Genomic DNA, 20,164 nt, shown 5'->3' with positions numbered 1-20,164 from the left:
TGATAGGCATCAGCATTTGCTGTACAATCTTTTCCTTTACTGTAGGGCTGAGGCAAGATTTGTTTCTGTACAGGGCACCTAGTTTTGGATAAAGTTTAGAGGCAAGTTTTTCTATGTGGAGGCCAAAAGATAGATTGGGGTCTAACAACATACCCAAGTATTTTAAAGAGTGGACTGCAGTCAGTGTGCAATTGGATTTTGTTTTGATGCGTAGATGGGAATTTTGTAATTTGTGTAATTTAGGCCCTGTTCCAAAGATCATTGTGACAGTTTTGTCAGTGTTTAGGAAGAGTTTGTTTTTTGATATCCACTTTTCTACCTCTGTGAATTGGTCTTGGAGCACTGCTTCAAGCTGCGGCAGATCGGAATTGTTTACATAGATTACCGTGTCGTCTGCGTACATGTGTACAGTTGAGGATTTGCAGACATTAGGCAGATCATTTATAAATAATGTGAATAGCAGGGGGCCGAGAATGGATCCTTGGGGAACACCACACGTGACCGGGAGAGGGAGGGAGTCACTGTCAGAAATGGAGACATATTGTGATCGATCCGATACATATGATCGAAACCAGGTTAGCGGACGATCACCAATACCTGAGTTTTTTAGTTTGAGCAGTAGTATATCGTGGTCTACTGTGTCAAAGGCCTTTGCAAAGTCAAGGAAAATAGCTCCAGTTAGGTCTCCTTGTTCCATGCCAGTTTGGATGTCGTTGCAAACTTTTAGGAGGGCAGTTGTAGTGGAGTGATTCAGGCGAAAACCTGATTGGTCAGGGGTCAGATAGTTAGATTGTTGGTAATACTCACAAAGTTGCGTATGGACGCATTTTTCTAAAATTTTTGACAATACTGGGAGCAAAGATATGGGACGATAATTAGAAACCAAGGTTAACTCCCCACTTTTATGGATAGGCACTACTCTTGCAGTTTTCCAAAGTTTGGGTATGTATCCAGACACCAAGGATTCGTTAATTAGGGTTGTGATGGGTTTAGCAATTGCCGGCGCACTGATCTTCAACAGCATTGCTGGGATTTGATCAGGTCCAGACTGTTTTTTCATTTTTAGATTATTAAGGTGTTTCTTAATTACATTGATGGGTACAGGTCTAAAATTGAACTTCTGTATATTGGGTCTTTGCTGATTTAGTGGGGCCTGATCCACATTTGTAGTTTCAGGATGCGCGTCATTTATTAGTTTGTCAATCAGGGTGGTGGAGCATCCGACAAAATAACTATTAAAGGCATTTGCTACTTCTAAGGGGAGTTGCAGGGTTTGGTTGTCCACATTGACAGTGCGGGGTTGGGAGTGGATTGGTGGATTTTGTAAGTTGTTTATGAGTTTCCAAAACTTTCTAGGGTTTGATATGTTATTGTTCAGATTTTCACAGAAATATTGGGCTTTGGCCAATTTTGTTTGTTTAGTGCATATATTTCGCCATTGTCTATATACACAGTGATCGTTCATAGAGCCTGTATGCTTGAACTTTGACCACAATGAATCCCGAAACTGGTACATTTGAATGAGGTCAGCTGTGATCCAATTTAAGTGTGCTCCTTTTACTCTCACCTTACGCAGCGGGGCATGCATATTCCAAACTTGTAGGAGTTCAGACTGGAAGAATTCTACTGCGGAATCTAGATCTGGGATTAGGTTTAATCTGTGCCAGGGGAGGTTCTTAATGTCATTTAGAAATGATTGAAGATTAAATTTTTTGAAGGACCTGGTGATTTTAACCTTGGGAGAGGATTTAGTTGCCTTTATTTTGCGCACGCAGTACACTAGGCAGTGGTCACTGAAATTGTTAGGGAGAACACCTGCCTCCTGGATTCGGTTGGGAGAAGTGGAGAGAATCCAGTCAAGCAGGGTGTGATTATGGCTTTTGATGTTTATGCGAGTTGGGGAGGAGATTAATTGCGTTAGCTGCAAAGATTTAAACAGTGAGCGACAACTATTATTTTTTAGATTCAGCCAATCAATATTAAAATCTCCAAAAACCAAAATTTCACTTTTTGGGTTTTGAGCTATGGTTTCACTAAGGAGATGTGCTATGTCAGAAAGGGAATGTACAGGGGAGCTAGGTGGGCGGTAGATCCCTGCAACAATTATTGATTTACTGCATGGGATTTCAATTTTGCCAGAAAGGAAATCAAAGGTGGCAGGAGAGCTAGATTTTTGTATGGGGGTGAACTTTGTGGAATTGTCAACATAAATTACAATGCCGCCTCCTCTCTTTGCTCTATCATTTCTATGGCATGAATATCCATGTATTGCAATGGCAGAGTCAGGTATTTTTGCGGTTAGCCACGATTCAGAGATCACAATGATTTTGGGTTTGTATTGTAAACACCAAGCTTGCAGTGCATCAATTTTCGGTAGTAAGCTGCGGATATAACAGTGCACAAAGGAGAGGCCTTTCTTAGCTGGAAGGCTAGGAATGGAATTTGTTAGGGGACCAGGGTTAGACTCTACGTCATTTGCAAGGGCAAGTAACATAAGGAATAGGAATTTGGAAATCATTTTTGATTGGCCATATAGTGAATGTGATACTTTATAATTTTGTGAGGTGGGGGTAAGAGGGTTATTTTTTATAACCCTCCACCAGCACTCAGCAGATAAGTTACAGCAACAGAGCAGGCCATGATGTATGATAATTTGTTTTCCAGTTTGAGGTGTGTGCTTATGGCGGTTATTATGTGAACCAAATTGGAGTGAGAAAAGGGTTATCATGAATAACAGTATGGATATATTTGGATTCATGTTAGTGGTATGAGGTGTGTAGATAAAAAATAAAAATGAAAAGTATATACACTATTGATGTGTGATATATAGCTATATGTAGGAAGAGAGGGTATTTATTCTATAGGGTTAAGTAGAAGGAAGGATGTGCTGATCAGTGGTTGCAGCTGTCATTTAAGGAGAATGAAAGAAGTGTGGGAGACTATCTATAAAGGAAGAAATGAGCCTGGGGTGGGTGGGGTGAGGGGCAGGGTGGGAGGGAAACTATCTTGCAGGATCTACCTTTTTGCAAAGCAGGGGCACAGCTGAGATAAGTTCTGTATTTTCTTGCAAGGCTTGGGTAGATATGTTTAAAAATCAGGCTACCAAAGTGGTTAGCTATTAGTTTGCTATCTAAGATCTCTTTCCCTTCTGCCGTCTCTAACTTATGGATTTGTATCCTAGCTTTTTGTTCTTTTAACAACTTAGCCAGTAGTGGCCCTGCTCTGTTCCCTTCGTAGAAATACATTTTTTTGACTCCTAAAGCTTTCCTCTGTGCTTCCTTTGTCAAGGTTGCGTTTAGTTCTTTTCTGGGTTCTGTGAGATATTTCTTTTAGCCTAAATCTTTTGGGTTGTTTTTATGTGTTATTTCTAGCTGCCTCATCTCTTCTGTTAGAGCCTCTACCGTGCTGTTATATGTTTTTCTTCTAAATGCTACGTGTTTTATACACTCCCCTCGTAGTACTGCCTTATGAGCTTCCCACAAGGTGGTCGGGGTTACATCCTGTGACATATTAATGTGAAAGTATTCTTTTAGAGATTTGGTCAGGGCCTCTAATGTGGCGGGGTGCCTCAGTAAGGAGTCGTCCATCCTCCATATAAAAGGGGTAATTGGGTGATTAGGCCAATGGAGGGTTACAAGTACAGCTGAGTGATCCGACCAAGGAGTCAGTTGTATGTCTGAATCTTTGACCATTGATAAGTGATTTCTATCTACCATTAAGTAGTCGATACGTGTATATATGGACCATGGGTGTGAAAAGAAGGTATAATTTCATTGAGTTGGATGTTGTGTGCGCCATATGTCTAATATGCCTAGCTGTGTCAGGCAGTTGTATGTTGCATTTGGCGGTCTTGAGCCTGGTGAGGCTCTTCCCGCGGTGGAGTCTAATGTCGGGTCTAGGATTACATTCAGGTCCCCTCCTAGTATCAGAGTCCCTTTCTTGTTCTCTTCGACTAGTTTCGTCAATTGCTGAAAGAATTTATGTCTACCGCTATTTGGTGCATATACATTGACCAGGGTCACTGGTCTATGAAATAATGTCCCTGTTATGATCAGAATTCGCCCTTCCTTATCTGTTACCTTGTTCTGCAGGCTAAAGTGTAGGTTGCGATGTAAGAGAATTCCTACCGCGTTTTTTTTGGCTGAGGTGTGTGAGTTAAAATATCCTATCGGATGGTCCCTGGACTTGAATGTTGGTGACGCTGAGGTCAGGAAATGGGTCTCTTGTACAAATATTATAGAGTCTTTATGTTTCTTGAAAGCTCTAAGTGCTATTGATCGTTTGGTGGGTGAATTAAGACCTTTTGTATTTTGTGTAAGTATTGTTATTATTGGGTTTACCATATTTAAATTCTAGGTTTCGCACATGCATCAAATTTAAGGTGTTGTGTCTTACCCTGTATCGAATAGGTGGAAGAAACATCTGACCTGTTTGGGATGAAATGTCGAGAGCGGGTATACATTCTACTTCTGGCTTGTCCACTTGAGACAAAGGCAAATATTTTCCTGGAGAGTCATGGCAGACGAGCTTAAAAAGAAAACATATAAAAATATTAGCATTAACATTTATAAGAACATAAGAAAACATATTTAACATAAAACTAACTAACAGTGCTAGTTCCTATCTTATTTCCTGGCCTGTTTCCCGCTATAGGTCAGCGAGGGGGGAGGGATAGGGAATCAGGAATGTAAGATATGGGGGGAAGGCAATTAACTTGCCAGCAATCGTCCGGATGGTCAGTCCCATGGGGGAGATGGGGAATAGAGGACGTAAAATATCACTATGGTGCATAAGGCCTACTTCTATGCCTGCCTTAAGTAAACCATACTATACCACAGGAGAGCATCTGTTGGGTATCAACAGATAAAGTCTAATGATTCTCAGGTAAGTCAGGTATCTGTGCTTTCTTCAGGGCGACCTGTCGCTGGATCAGTTTTCCTTTTCTTGGGCACCTTCACCCATGTCGGGCGCTGTGGGCGTGGGGCAAGGGATGCGCCATTTGCTTCTTTGTTATACCTCAGTTTTGGTAGTGAGGGTTGAGGTATGTCCAGTTGTTTGCAGAATTGTTCGATGTCGTCCGGGTCTTTGTATGTGAATGTTTTATCTTCTTTGATAACCTTGATTGAGAACGGGAATCCCCATCTATAAGGTATTCCTAGTTCAGTCAGATGTAGAGTGAGATATCGTGCTTCTTTGCGTTTTGCTAATGTCAAAGGGCTGAGGTCAGCATATATCTGGAGATGGTCCTCCCCGAATGCTATGGGTGACCTTTTCCTAGCCGCCTGCAAAATCCTTTCTTTGTCTGTGAACCTGTGGCAACAGAGGACAATGTCTCTTGGTGGAGCGGTGTCTGGGGGGCGTGCCCTCAACGCTCTGTGGATTCTGTCTATGATGATATTATCATTATTGCCTGGTTTTAGTAAGAATTTAAATAAGTTCTGAACATATGAGTGTAGTTGTGCAGGGAGAATCTTTTCTGACACCCCTCGTATCCGCAAATTCTGGCGCCGGCCCCTGTTATCTAAGTCTTCCAGCTGTGTCTGCAATTGCAATATTGTGGAGTTTTGCTGTTGTAACTCTAGGCCATTGTGTCTGTTGTTGTCGTAGTCTCTTCCGATTGCTCCTCTAGGTGCTGTACTCTGTGCCCTAAAGCGTTTATGTCTCGCTTAACTTCTGTTAACCCATCTTTAATGGCTTTGTTGACTTGTAGCATGAAAACAGCTAAATCTTGTTTAGTAGGAAGAGCACTGAGGTCAGCTCTTGTTATTGGTATATTGTTCCCCTCTTGTTGTTGTGAGCTTTGTTGTAGGTCATCCGCAGTGTTTATAAAAAAGGGGCTCTGTTTCACCAGTTGTTTCGGCTACTTTGAAGAAAGAGTTAAGTTTTCCAGCACCTGGTGTTGCAGGTCTTTGCTTCTCTAGTTTGTTTTTATTTCTGTTAGCCATTGTTGCACCACTACAGTTCCTTTAAGGCTTATAGTATGGAAGAAGGATAACTGTGGTCCTGTTTATCTTTCTCAACAACTTTGCTTTGTTCTATTGTCTCTTAAATAAAAAGTTCTGGTTATTTTAGCTGAGTCTATAGTGGGTATTTCTCTTTACAACAGTGTGAGGGCTTTGCTAATGTTTGCTTCAGTCGACATGAGAACCGGATCTGGAGATCATACCTTTTGGGCCTCTTTGTTGCAACTGGGACTGTTATATACTTCCAGAGGTCTGTTTTACTCTCTCAGGCTTAAATGGCCTTGTTGCTTACTTGCTTGTGGCGCTTTTCTAACTGGTCTCTGTGTAAGCGCTGTGTCTGTCTTGTCGGGCCCTGTGTGCTGTTTATGGCGGCATTGCTTTTACTTTAAGGCTGCTGTGTCTAGTGTTTTGCGGTTACCGGGTACCTGTATGGCGTCTGCTCCAAGTCTGAGAGTTTTGATACTCCTTTGTTATTCCTGCCTGTTGGTCTTGCCTGTGGACCACTAAGGTCCGATGCGGGTCAGTGCTCAGTTAGTGTGCTGCAGTGTCGCACAAACTTTAGCGCAGCTTCGCGGTTCCCGTCCAGGCCTCACTTTTTGCCGCGGCATGAGAAGTCTCCCCCTCACGCTTTGTTCTGCTCCTTTTCTTTATAGAATGTCTCTCTCAGGTGTTATGAGTCGTCCTCAGTGGTATTTTAAAATTTTGTTGTGGATTATCCCCCAAACAGGACCTCCATCCACTCGATCACTGCCGGAGCTCTAGCTGATTGCGACCATGCTCTTCCCTGGTCGGCTCCGCCCCCCTTTATTTTTTTTTTTTAACCACTTTGGTCCATAGAATTACTAAATATAATTTTAGGAGTACATATTATACTATATATTGTATATTTTAAATCTCAACCTGTACCTCTAATAAGAGGCAATTTTGATACTAATTGGATAGTTAATATAAATACATCCGGATATATTCTTACTATATTAACATAGTTTATAATGATTTTTGATGTCGGATATATTCTTACTATATTAACATAGTTTATATTGATTTTTTTATGTCATATAATAGTACATTTTAATATAAATCCTTTTGTTTGACTTGTATTACTCATATAGAATTAGAAGATGTATATGTCACTTGTATAGACTCATACTGAAAATAAGAGGTACAACCCACATACAGAAGTCTGTATATATAAAATGTAAGTACTACCATATCAGTCATCTATTTTGAACATAAACATTTGGATTGTGATCTATTTGCATATAGATACCAAACGGTCTAAAAATATCTAGGTATTTGTGTATCAACACATCTTTCTAACTACAGCATCACTTTCAAATCCATAGTGGGTCCCTTAAGTGGGTCCTTTAAATTGCCTTTTTAGCGCTACCTTATATTTTATGTATTTTAATACTCATGTAACAAGCACACGTTAAACTACATTGCACGCTACGAACAGTATCAACTTTTGACCGCTTAAATACTGTAACCATTCATCTGCTGTGTCTTATTATCTGCTGTAACCGGATATTAAGTATAAAGCAATTTTGTGGATGGACAAGGTATTGGTGAGTTCAGCTATCTGACAAGGATTGTCCGCAGTGATTGTATCTTCTTATACAGGCCAGGCATAGAGGTCTCAGTAAGGGATAGGTCACTATCACAACTATCGGAGTCAGAATAACTAGAGTCTTTGTTATAATTTTTAACGTCTCTCTTGTGTTCTCCTATTCTAGTCCGTAGGCTTCGTGACGTTGCCCTACATATTGTTTATGACAGAATACACACTCCAAGAGATAAATCACAAAATTCGAGCTGCAACTGGCATAATGCTCGATCTTAAAATTCTCATTGGTGGCAGTACTTTTGAAATTTACTCCTGGAGTGATCATCTCACAAGTAGCACAATTTCTAGAATGGCACTTAAAAGTACCCGTCTTAGACAACCAGTTGTCCTGTGGTTTTCTCAAGCCACTGATTATCATGCTGGGGGAGAGCCTATTAGTAAGAGTTGGTGCTTTTTTTTAAACATAACTTGATCAACTATACTTGATAACACATCATCTCCCTTAAGGATCGGCAAATTATTTTTGATAATGTTACACAAATCGTATTGCATTTGCAACGAGAATTCAGTTGAAAACACAACTGTCTCACTGTTAAAAGTACACCCATTTTGGGGACGTTTACATGAATAAAGGTTATTACATGAAAAACTTGTCTTGACATCTTCTAATGTTTGCTGTAATACTTTTAAATCGTACCCCCTAGCACTTAATCTATCCACAAGCTTGTTTGCCCGAGACTCAAATAGTTAATCTGAATTGGTATTCCTCCTCAGTCTTAAAAACTGACTTTTTGGTATGGATTTGATTAAGTGTTTGGGGTGACACGATTTGGAATGAAGAATAGTGTTGCCAGATGTTGGTTTCCTATATGTATCTATAATTATCATGTTATGTTGAACTGAACCAATTAAAGTCAGATCCAAAAACTGCGTTCTAACACTCTGTATTTCTCCAGTGGTCATCAATAAACCTCATATACAGACATATGTGGTCCAGAAAGGGATTATTTCCACCATAGAGACTGCCGAGTTCCCACCACCCCACAAACAAATTGGCGAATGAAGGGGCAAATTTTGCCCCCATCGCAGTACCACAAGTTTGCAAGTAATAGTTACCATCAAACATAAAGTAGTTGTGGGAAAGCAGGGACACGACAGCCTCACACAAAAACAGTTTAAACTCATCAGAATAATCAGTACGTTGTCTAAAAAAATGAAATGGCCTTAATACCCAAACGATGAGGAATAGATGAATACAGTGACACTGTGTCAATCACCACCCACTTGTTGTCTTCTTGCCAAGTCATCTCTTTCAGGATAGAAATCAAATGGCCCGAGTCTCTCAGATAACTACTGAGCCCCTGTACCAACGGCTGTAATACTGAATCAACCCATTCAGCTAGGGGCTCAAATAATGAGCCTATCCCAGAGATGATGGGTTGTCCTGGTGGGCACACAGGATCTTTGTGCATTTTCGGTAGGTGGTGAAAGACCGGCGTCACCGGATGTTCTGGAATTAAAGATGACACTTCATCTCGTGTCATAAATCCTAATGCTACTGCATCCTCCAGAAGCCTTTCCAATTTTTTTCCTGAATTTTATACTGGGAGGGATATTTATAGCCTTTGGCTGGGATGTCTTTACCTCCACCTGGTGGCCAGGTGTTGATATTCCCAACAGTAATGAATGAGGTCATGGACTCTCGCTGCCAGGAAAGAAAGGAATTTATCTGGTAAGCATAAATTTTGTTTTTTTCTTTTATGATTCAGATAGAGCATGCATTTTTAAGCAACTTTCTAAGTTAAACCTATTATCATTTTTCTTCATTCTCTTAGTATCTTTATTTGAAAAGCTGGAAAGTAAGCTTAGGAGCTGGACCTTTTTTTGGTTCAGAAACCCTGGGTAGCACTTGCTGATTGGTGGCTAAATGTTTGTCGAGCCCTGAGCTACAATCTTTGTACCTAGTGTAACAATGTTAATATATATAATTTGCATGTTATATTCTGTTATATATGTGACATTGTACAATAAAATAAACCATACTCTATCAGAATCACAAAAGTTTAATTTTTAAACAAGCATTGCCTAACTTTAGTCTTCATGTGCCCCTAACAGGCCCAATAAAGCATTTCTATACCTGAATATGAGCCTTCAAAATGAATGATATACTAGAATAATATGAGAGGAAATACTTAAAATCTGGCCTATGAACAATACTTGAAGATTGGCGTTTAGAAGCATCACCTTTAACAATGTATATGAATGATCTGGTGGTATTCATGTGTTTGTATGTATTGACATTAATCAGGCATAAAGTAGGGTAGGTGTAATTAAAAGGACATGAAACCCAAACATTTTCTTTTATGATTCGGATACAGCATATAACTGTTAATAACTTTCCAATTTACTTCTGTTATCTAATTTGCTTTGTACTCATTGTATCCTTTGTTGAAAATTATACCTAGAAAGGAGCGGGGAGCAAGCTAGCTGTTGATTGGTGGCTGCTCATATGTCTCTTCATTGGTTACAGATGTGTTTGAGTTTCATGTCCCTTTAAATCAGTTTATGATGTAAAAGAAACAGTATATGTGTGGGTTAACAATACCTGGGCCTGACAAAATTCCAGAATGTTAGACAGACCCAGACATTTTATATAAATTCAGCACCAGTCTGTTTTTTTTATTATTTAAGGCTATGAATTCTTCAACATAGAGCAAGTGGGTAAAAGTCACCCACCTGAAGTTAGAATTTTTTTCTTATTCATTATTTAAATTCTAATGGGGATTTCAATGTTAAATAAAAACAAAGAAAAAATATAAAAAATAATAATACATGGAAATCCCACTGGAGTCAAGCCATCAGACACTTCTAAATCAGTGGTAATGCTATCAGACACTGCAAAATACATAGTGCAATTTGTAACATAATGTAATAAATGAAATAATGATTACACAGTTGTCACACACACATCACCCTCTATAATGTGCAATATGGTAAGATTTTACTGTGGAAATTTAAAGATACAGACCCCCAAATATCAACCCACTGCTTACAAAGTGATGTTTTTGAAATACTTCTATATGGGTTAAAAACAAAATCTCCCATTGGCCCAATAATTTGTCAATGCAGGTGAGTCGTACACACACCCCTCTATTATATCCAAAGATATGGTAAGATTTAACTGTGGAAATTTAAAGATACAGAGCCCCAAATATCAACCTATTACTTACAAAGTGACATTTTTGAAATACTTCTATATGGGTTAAAAACAAAATCTCCCATTGGACCAATAATTTGTCAATGCAGGTGAGTCATACACACTCCCCTCTATGATATCCAACGATATGGTAAGATTTTACTGTGGAAATTTAAAGATACAGACCCCCAAATATCAACCCACTGCTTACAAAGTGACGTTTTTGAAAAACTTCTATATGGGTTAAAAACAAAATCTCCCATTGGACCAATAATTTGTCAATACAGGTGAGTCGTACACCCCCCTCTATTATATCCAAAGATATGGTAAGATTTAACTGTGGAAACTTAAAGATACAGACCCCCAAATATCAACCCATTGCTTACAAAGTGACGTTTTTGAAATACTTCTATATGGGTTAAAAACAAAATCTCCCATTGGACCAATAATTTGTCAATGCAGGTGAGTCGTACACCCCCCCTCTATGATATCCAACAATATTTTAAGATTTTACTGTGGAAATTTAAAGATACAGACCCCCAAATATCAATCCACTGCTTACAAAGTGACGTTTTTGAAATACTTCTATATGGGTTAAAAACAAAATCTCCCATTGGACCAATAATTTGTCAATGCAGGTGAGTCGTATACACACCCCTCTTTGATATCCAACGAAATGGTAAGATTTTACTGTGGAAATTTAAAGATACAGAGCCCCAAATATCAACCCACTGCTTATAAAGTGACGTTTTTGAAATACTTCTATATGTGAGAAAACCAAAATCTCCCATTGGACCAATAATTTGTCAATGCAGGTGAGTCCTACACCCCTCCCCTCTATGATATGCAACGATATGGTAAGATTTTACTGTGGAAATTTAAAGATACATACCCCCAAATATCAACCCACTGCTTATAAAGAGACGTTTTTGAAATACTTCTATATGTGAGAAAACCAAAATCTCCCATTGGACCAATAATTTGTCAATGCAGGTGAGTCGTACACACCCCCCTCTATGATATCCAATGATATGGTAAGATTTTACTGTGGAAATTTAAAGATACAGACCCCCAAATATCAACCCACTGCTTACAAAGTGACGTTTTTGAAATACTTCTGTATGGGTTAAAAACAAAATCTTCCATTGGACCAATAATTTGTCAATGCAGGTGAGTCGTACACTCACCCCTCTATGATATCCAATGGTATGGTAAGATTTTACTGTGGAAATTTAAAGATACAGACCCCCAAATATCAACCCACTGCTTATAAAGAGACGTTTTTGAAATACTTCTATATGTGAGAAAACCAAAATCTCCCATTGGACCAATAATTTGTCAATGCAGGTGAGTCGTACACACCCCCCTCTATGATATCCAATGATATGGTAAGATTTTACTGTGGAAATTTAAAGATACAGACCCCCAAATATCAACCCACTGCTTACAAAGTGACGTTTTTGAAATACTTCTGTATGGGTTAAAAACAAAATCTTCCATTGGACCAATAATTTGTCAATGCAGGTGAGTCGTACACTCACCCCTCTATGATATCCAATGGTATGGTAAGATTTTACTGTGGAAATTTAAAGATACAGACCCCCAAATATCAACCCACTGCTTACAAAGTGACGTTTTTGAAATACTTCTATATGGGTTCAAAACAAAATCTCCCATTGGACCAATAATTTGTCAATGCAGGTGAGTCGTACACCCCCCCCTCTATTATATCCAAAGATATGGTAAGATTTAACTGTGGAAATTTAAAGATACAGACCCCCAAATATCAACCCATTGCTTACAAAGTGACGTTTTTGAAATACTTCTATATGGGTTAAAAACAAAATCTCCCATTGGACCAATAATTTGTCAATGCAGGTGAGTCGTACACCCCCCCCCCTCTATGATATCCAACGATATGGTAAGATTTTACTGTGGAAATTTAAAGATCAGACCCCCAAATATCAATCCACTGCTTACAAAGTGACGTTTTTGAAATACTTCTATATGGGTTAAAAACAAAATCTCCCATTGGACCAATAATTTGTCAATGCAGGTGAGTTTTACACACACCCCCTCTATAATATCCAACGATATGGTAAGATTTTACTGTGGAAATTTAAAGATACAGACCCCCAAATATCAACCCATTGCTTACAAAGTGACGTTTTTTAAATACTTCTATATGGGTTAAAAACAAAATCTCCCATTGGACCAATAATTTGTTAATGCAGGTGAGTTGTACACACCCTCCCATTGGACCAATAATTTGTCAATGCAGGTGAGTCGTACACACACCCCTCTATGATATCCAACGATATGGTAAGATTTTACTATGGAAATGTAAAGATACAGACCCCCAAATATCAACCCACTGCTTACAAAGTGAAGTTTTTGAAATACTTCTATATGGTTTAAAAACAAAATCTCCCATTGAACCAATAATTTGTCAATACAGGTGAGTCGTACACCCCCCCTCTATTATATACTTTTATCCTGTTTATCCACAGCTAACACAATACTAATCCTTTTACATATATACATCAGAAAGATATTGCATGTATATTCCTGCTTAAAGGAGAATTATGACCTGGGGCAAATAAAAGTACTTCTTGTCTTTACTCTAACAGCATTCTTCTTCTTTTCCAAAGTCGCAGCACATTCCAGATAAATACATCACAAGTCACAGAAAATGCCCACCTTCTGCCCTCCTCCGAGCTCCTTTCCTCTTAGGGGGCGTTAACAGTGAATGCAGCCCCACCCTCAGCTTTTTTTTTATAACTCTATCTGTCATTTCTCTAATAATGCACATTGTGTACAGCTGGAGTGTGCAGATGACATGTGGGAGAGTGGTGACGTGATGGACAAACAAGTCCGAGATTTCCTATACAGTGTGTGGAGACGTGGAAGTTGAACGATCAGAGCACACAAGGTGAGAGGAGACATTCTCTCTGTGTCATAGAACACCGGAGCTTGGAGAGAGGGGGTGGGGCTATGTAAATACACAAGCAGCTGTAAGAAAGGGGCGGTGTTATGGTAATAGCTGAACGGCAGGTGAACTAAGTTTTACGGGGAACAGATTTGCAAACAACTGCTGCACATGTTCAAGATGGGGACATAAGTGATGGTGAACATTGGCACCTTGGTTGTAGAACTACATTTCCCATGATTATTTGCTTAACTACAGAGTAACTAAGCATCATAGGACATGTAGTTTCCAAACATCTGGGGTGTCAAGGTTAACCATCACTGATATAGATGATCTCAGCCAAGGAAGTATAATGGCAGCACAGAATCCACTTCAATGAGAGCACCATGTCTGCGGTATGCTTATTTTAAATTACACCACTATTATCATACAATAACCAGTCAATTCATGGAAACTGTTTGAAATACTGCCATTAACCAGTACATGACCTCCCGTATTTCCCTCAACTACTCATTTTCTAAACCTTATGCAATCATACGTCATGTTCCGAAATGGAATACCATAAATACAGGGCTATCCCATTGGTTGAAGCACTTTCCTGATCTTGATATTCCTGATCTTGTCTTATATGTCCACACGTATGTGATTAAATTATTACCAATGACCTCATATTGAAATGACACTGAAAAAAATTCAGCGTGTCTATTACACCCCATATAAACTCTTTCTAATGTGTAGAAAGCCTTCCTCTCATTGCTTTAAATGCTCCCAGGAACAGGCAGATCTGTATCACTGCTTTGGGTTATGTCCTACCATACAACACTTTTGGACAGCGATACATTCATACTTGATTGCACATTCCATGCCTTCTCTGCCTCTCATACCTGATTTTTTTATTTTGGGTCATACTTTCGTCAGCTTCATGCCAGACAAACCTTTCTTATCTATTCTGCAGGTGTGGAGTTAACCCTCCCCTCCAACACTATCGCTCTTTCTTACTAAATTGCATTACTTATTCCGTATGCATTGGCTGCATACATTATTGAATAAAGAAACAGGGACCCCATGATTTAGGAGATTTTGGAATGAAAACCGTCCATGATACCATATGTACTAATCTCCAATACACGGCATGGTACTCCATGGAGGGACTGACAGGAAGGACCCCATTCGGACCTTCAACACCTCGCACCTAACATATCCCCTTCCTTTTCCCCATCCACTGAAGACTACCTACCTAAACCTTTATTGTTTTACCTGCCCTTCCACTCCCTTTATATATGGAGATGCTCTCTGGTAACGTGCATGTTGATTGTTTTTTTGTTTTTGTTCTTTGTTAATGTATAAGTTTAAAACATGAGAAGGCATCATATTTCAGATTGTAACAAAACTTGCATCATATCTTTGGGTTGACATCTCCTGTAAACAACTTTGCCACTCCACTGTCGTATCTCATGTCTTTCTCAATAAAAATTGTCTTTTCAAACCCCCCCCCCCCCCAAAAAAAAGAGCTGGTGGCGACCTAACAATTTGAACAGTACTGTGTGTATACTATAAAAGAGATATATATTAGATATAAAATAGATGTATTTTAATATTGTATTATAAATATTAGCAAGAAAATGGTATAAAATTAAAAGAATAACTCTTCTATATTTTATTTGTACAGATGAAGAATTACCTTGGTCCTGTGTGGAAGAATATTAAAGCAGAGGACCATAAGCAAAATCAAAAAGTTGGATGTCTACAGCACTTGTCAAAGTCCCACTGGAGAGATCTACAAGGAACAAATTGGCTGTCAAGTGATCACATGGATGTAACACATTATTTAATAGGAAAACAATTCCCAGAAATAGATGGCTTACACTGTAGTGCTATCTGCATTAATTTCTGGTGAACCAGTTGGGTCCCCAACTGGTGATTTCATACAAATCATACATGTGCATGGCAATCACTGGGTTACAGTAAGCAACCTTTATTGTTGTAAAGGAACTGTTAATGTATATGACATCATGTACACCGGTATTGATTCTGAACAAATTTTGATGATATCTTGGATTATGAGAATGTTTGTAAACAATGAATTAAAAATAAATGTTAAGAATGTTCAGAAACAAGGAAATGCACATGATTGTGGAGTATTTGCAATTGCAATTAGTCTAGCATTTGATAAAAGTCCAACTAGCCTTACATTTGACTAAGCCAAGTTAAGATCACACATTACAGCATGTTTCCAGGATCAATTCATAACACCTTTCCCAAGTAAAAGTAAAAGAGAAGCACTTGACCTAGACATTGCTGTGCTCCCAGTGTACTGCATATGTAGGATCGTTTACTGTGGGGAGTTGATGGTTCAGTGCTCAACATGTTCAAAATGGTATCATCAAGGTTGTCTAAATATACCAGAGATTGCAGTTAAAAAGGCAAAATATGTTTGGAAATGCAAAATTTGCACATAAACACAGACATGAATTAAAATAAATTCCAAAGTCACCATATTTTAAGAAAAATAGTACAAACAAAGTTCAAATGTCTATTTGGAACATTATTCCTACTAATTTGTATAGTGTATGTATATATTATTTGATGCATGTTTTCTTTAGGTTTATTTTTGTATTTCAGATCTATTTAAATGAATACCTTTTAATAATGTGTAATGTTTATTATTTTTTTTTAAAATTTATATAAAAATAATTTGAATAAAAACTGTGTTTACTCTAAATGTGCAATGGGAGATTTTGTTTTGAACCCATATAGAAGTATTTAAAAAATGTCACTTTATAAGCAATGGGTTGATATTTGGGGCCCTGAATCTTTAAATTTCCAGTTATAAAGCTTACCATATTGTTGGTTATCATAGAGGGGGTGTGTATGACTCATGTGCATTGACAAATTATTGGTCCAATGGGAGATTTTGTTTTTAACCCATATAGAAGTATTTCAAAAGCATCACTTTGTAAGCAGTGGGTTGATATTTGGGGGTCTGTATCTTTAAAGGGACAGTCTACACCAGAATTTTTATTGTTTTAAAAGATAGATAATCCCTTTATTACCCATTTCCCAGTTTTGCATAACTAACACATTTATAATAATATACTTTTAACCTCTGTGATTATCTTGTATCTAAGCCTCAGCAAACTGCCCCTTTTTTCAGTTCTTTTGATAGACTTGCAGTCTAGACAAACAGTGCCTGCTCCCAGATAACTTCTCGTGCACGAGCACAGTGTTATCTATATGAAATACGTGAACTAACACCCTCTAGTGGTGAAAAACTGTTAAAATGCAATCTGAAAGAGGTGTGCTTCAAGGTCTAAGAAATTAGCATATGAACCTCCTAGGTTAAGCTTTCAACTAAGAAAACCAAGAGGACAAAGCAAAATTGGTGATAAAAGTAAATTGGAAAATTGTTTAAAATGACATGCTCTATCTGAATCATGAAAGTTTATTTTGGCCTAGACTGTCCCTTTAAATTTCAACATTTAAATCTTACCATATCATTAGATATCACAGAGAGGGGTGTGTACGACGCACCTGCATTGAAAAATTATTGGTCCAATGGGAGATTTTGTTTTTAACCCATTTAGAAGTATTTAAAAAACGTCACTTTGTAAACAATGGGTTGATATTTGGGGCTCTGTATCTTTAAATTTCCACAGAAAAATGTTACCATATCTTTGGATATCATAGAGGGGGGTGTGTACGACTCACCTGCATGGACAAATTATTGGTCCAATGGATGATTTTGTTTTTCTCACATATAGAAGTATTTCAAAAACGTCACTTTGTAAGCAATGGGTTGATATTTGGGGCTTTGTATCTTTAAATTTCAACAGTTAAATCTTACCATATTGTTGAATATCATAGAGAGCGGTGTGTACGACTCACCTGCATTGACAAATTATTGGTCCAATTGGAGATTTTGTTTTTAACCCATATAGAAGTATTTCAAAAATGTCACTTTATAAGCAATGGGTTGATATGTGGGGCTCTGTATCTTTAAGTTGCCACAGTAAAATCTTACCATATCTTTGGATAACATAGAGGTGGCTGTGTACGACTCACCTGCATTGATAAATTAATGGTCCAATGGTAGATTTTGTTTTTAACCCATATAGAAGTATTTCAAAAACGTCACTTTGTAAGCAATGGGTTGATATTTGGGGCTCTGTATCTTTAAATTTCCACAGTTAAATCTTACCATATCGTTGGATATCATAGAGGGGGGGGGTGTATGACTCACCAGCATTGACAAATTATTGGTCCAATTGTAGATTTTGTTTTGAAACCATATAGAAGTAATTCAAAAATGTCACTTTGTAAGCAATGGGTTGATATTTGGGGCTCTGTATCTTTAAATTTCCACAGTTAAATCTTACCATATTGCACATTATAGAGGGTGATGTATGTGTGACAACTGTGTAATCATTGTTTTATTTATTACATTATGTTACAAATTGCACTATGTATTTTGCAGTGTCTGATAGCATTACCACTGATTTAGAAGTGTCTGATGGCTTGACTCCAGTGAAATCCCCATTAGATTTTGAATAATGAATAACTAAAAAGTGTCTAACTTTAGGTGGGTGTAAAAGTCAGACTTTGGAGAATCCTGTATAATTTAATGATTTATCAAAAGCCAAATATTTTAAGTATAAAAGAAGTTTAGAACCAGAAGGCTCCACCAGACCTTAATTTAACCTCAAACGTTTTAATGTTTAAGTAAAAATAAAAGTAATTTGAGTTAAAGGAACACGAAAGACATGATTGAGAAAAGAAAGTTCTAATTTACTTCTGTCACAATGCTACAAAGTGTTACTAAACACTGCTGCCATACAGTGCTAAAGACTCCTTACCTCCTAGCTAGGTTTACTCGTCAATAAAACATACCAAATTTAATCATATAAGTATTTTTTTTTCTTTTTAATTACATGCTCTATTCTATATAAATGATGTAATTTGAATAGTGTCCCATTAATATTCCTAAAAGGACAAGTAGTGACCTTATAGTTGACTTGTAGTTAATGAGTAAAATTCATAGCATAACGGTCAGGTGTTGTGCGCAGTACACAAAGTTCAACTACTGACTGACTAAGACTTGAGACTTCTGACAAGTACAGGAAGTTGTAAGCTTAAGTGGACCGCCCTCTTCCTGTCATTTGTCTGGCCAATAAACTCATATTTCCGTAAGTTACCTAACACTGTTGCCTAGAAAGAAATGGCCTGCATCCGGGGAGGTAGGCGTGATTAGTCGAGAAACAAAGATCTTTGGTACCCGGATGTGTTAATAATATTTTGTGTTCAGAGCAATAAAGTTATTCGAATCAGGGGAAAATTACAGTCTGTAATGACATCGGCGACCCTGCTGCGCGAGCTGCAACCTATCATTGTAGTGGGAGGATATTGATTATGAAGGCGGTACCACACGTCAGAAGAGACCAATCCGAAGAGAGGAAACAAGTTGTGATGTCTGGTCCTATCCAGTAACATAGCTGAGGAGAACAATAGTAGGTGCGTTTTGTCTCTCTCATCATATTCTAAGGTTGTGTGATCATTGAGGAGGTGGGAGCCGGCGGCGGAAGGAAATCTCCCGCCATTTTTCAATCCCTTCCTTTTTTTTGTGTGTGTTTCCAGGGCGGGAAATCGACGGGGTCTTAGAGTGACAGCCGGCAGAATTTTTGTTCGCCTGTAAGGTACTTGTGTCGATAATCAAAAGTCGATTGCGGAGAAGGAGACTTCGTGTCTGCGGAAACACGCAGCATCCCTTTTTCAGGGATGGCGCCGCTACTGGGCCGCAAACCCTTCCCTCTAGCGAAGCCACTAACTGACGTGAACGAAGAGGAGATATATGTCGTGGAACACACTAAGGAGGCCTTTAGGAGCAAAGAGTATCCTTCAACCGGGGGAAGCATGTGGGGAAGCTCTTGTATTGTGTAATACACAGTGCCGGTGGGACGAGTAAATGATGAGAACTTGCAGCCTGTGACCCTTTTACTGGCATTAAGTTTTATCGGGCAACAAGCTGTTGTGGTTTTTGCTGCACATACTTATGAGGATTATACAGAATCTACTTACGTGGTGTTATTACGCTGGTGACACAACTAAGCATCATTAATCTTGTTTATGGTAACCTAGTGTTACTGGAGGTTCCATCAGCGAAACTCCTTTGTGGTCTTATTGATTGTATCAGAGCTGCTTTGCATGTTAGAACACTAGTTTGAATTCGTGTAATTGTTTGGATTATGCAATATAAAAAACAGTTTACTTGTATAACTTGTCTAGTTTATTCACTTTATACACTAGAGCTTCCAGATTGCATATGTTTATCATCCTTCAGATCATTTAGGGGATTATAGCCCCCGCAAGATTGTTACTTTGCATATCATCGTTGTTTACATGTTATAATGTAATTTTATATAAACATCACGATTAACATTTGCCCGTTCATCTCTTTGGTTATATGGTTAGTCTAATAAAGGACCAGTAAGTCCAGTTGATTTGCATAATCAACA

General features: G+C 38.3%; 1 protein-coding gene across 1 annotated transcript in view; it reads left to right on the top strand.

Moving 5' to 3' along the window:
- Positions 1 to 19,004: 19,004 nt before the first annotated feature.
- The window catches only part of BAZ1B (bromodomain adjacent to zinc finger domain 1B), a gene marked incomplete in the record, with an annotated part of 470,974 nt that continues 469,814 nt past the window's right edge, over positions 19,005 to 20,164 (top strand). Inside the window, 2 exon segments of the mRNA XM_053706318.1 lie at positions 19,005 to 19,163; positions 19,287 to 19,540. Of these exon segments, the coding sequence (XP_053562293.1) occupies positions 19,428 to 19,540 (113 nt within the window).

Source organism: Bombina bombina, chromosome 3 (genome assembly GCF_027579735.1).
Source record: "Bombina bombina isolate aBomBom1 chromosome 3, aBomBom1.pri, whole genome shotgun sequence".
In the NCBI taxonomy this organism is placed as follows: Eukaryota; Metazoa; Chordata; class Amphibia; order Anura; family Bombinatoridae; genus Bombina; species Bombina bombina.
The sequence above is the reverse complement of the archived record's forward strand: the minus strand, read 5'-3'. Positions and strand labels throughout refer to the sequence as shown.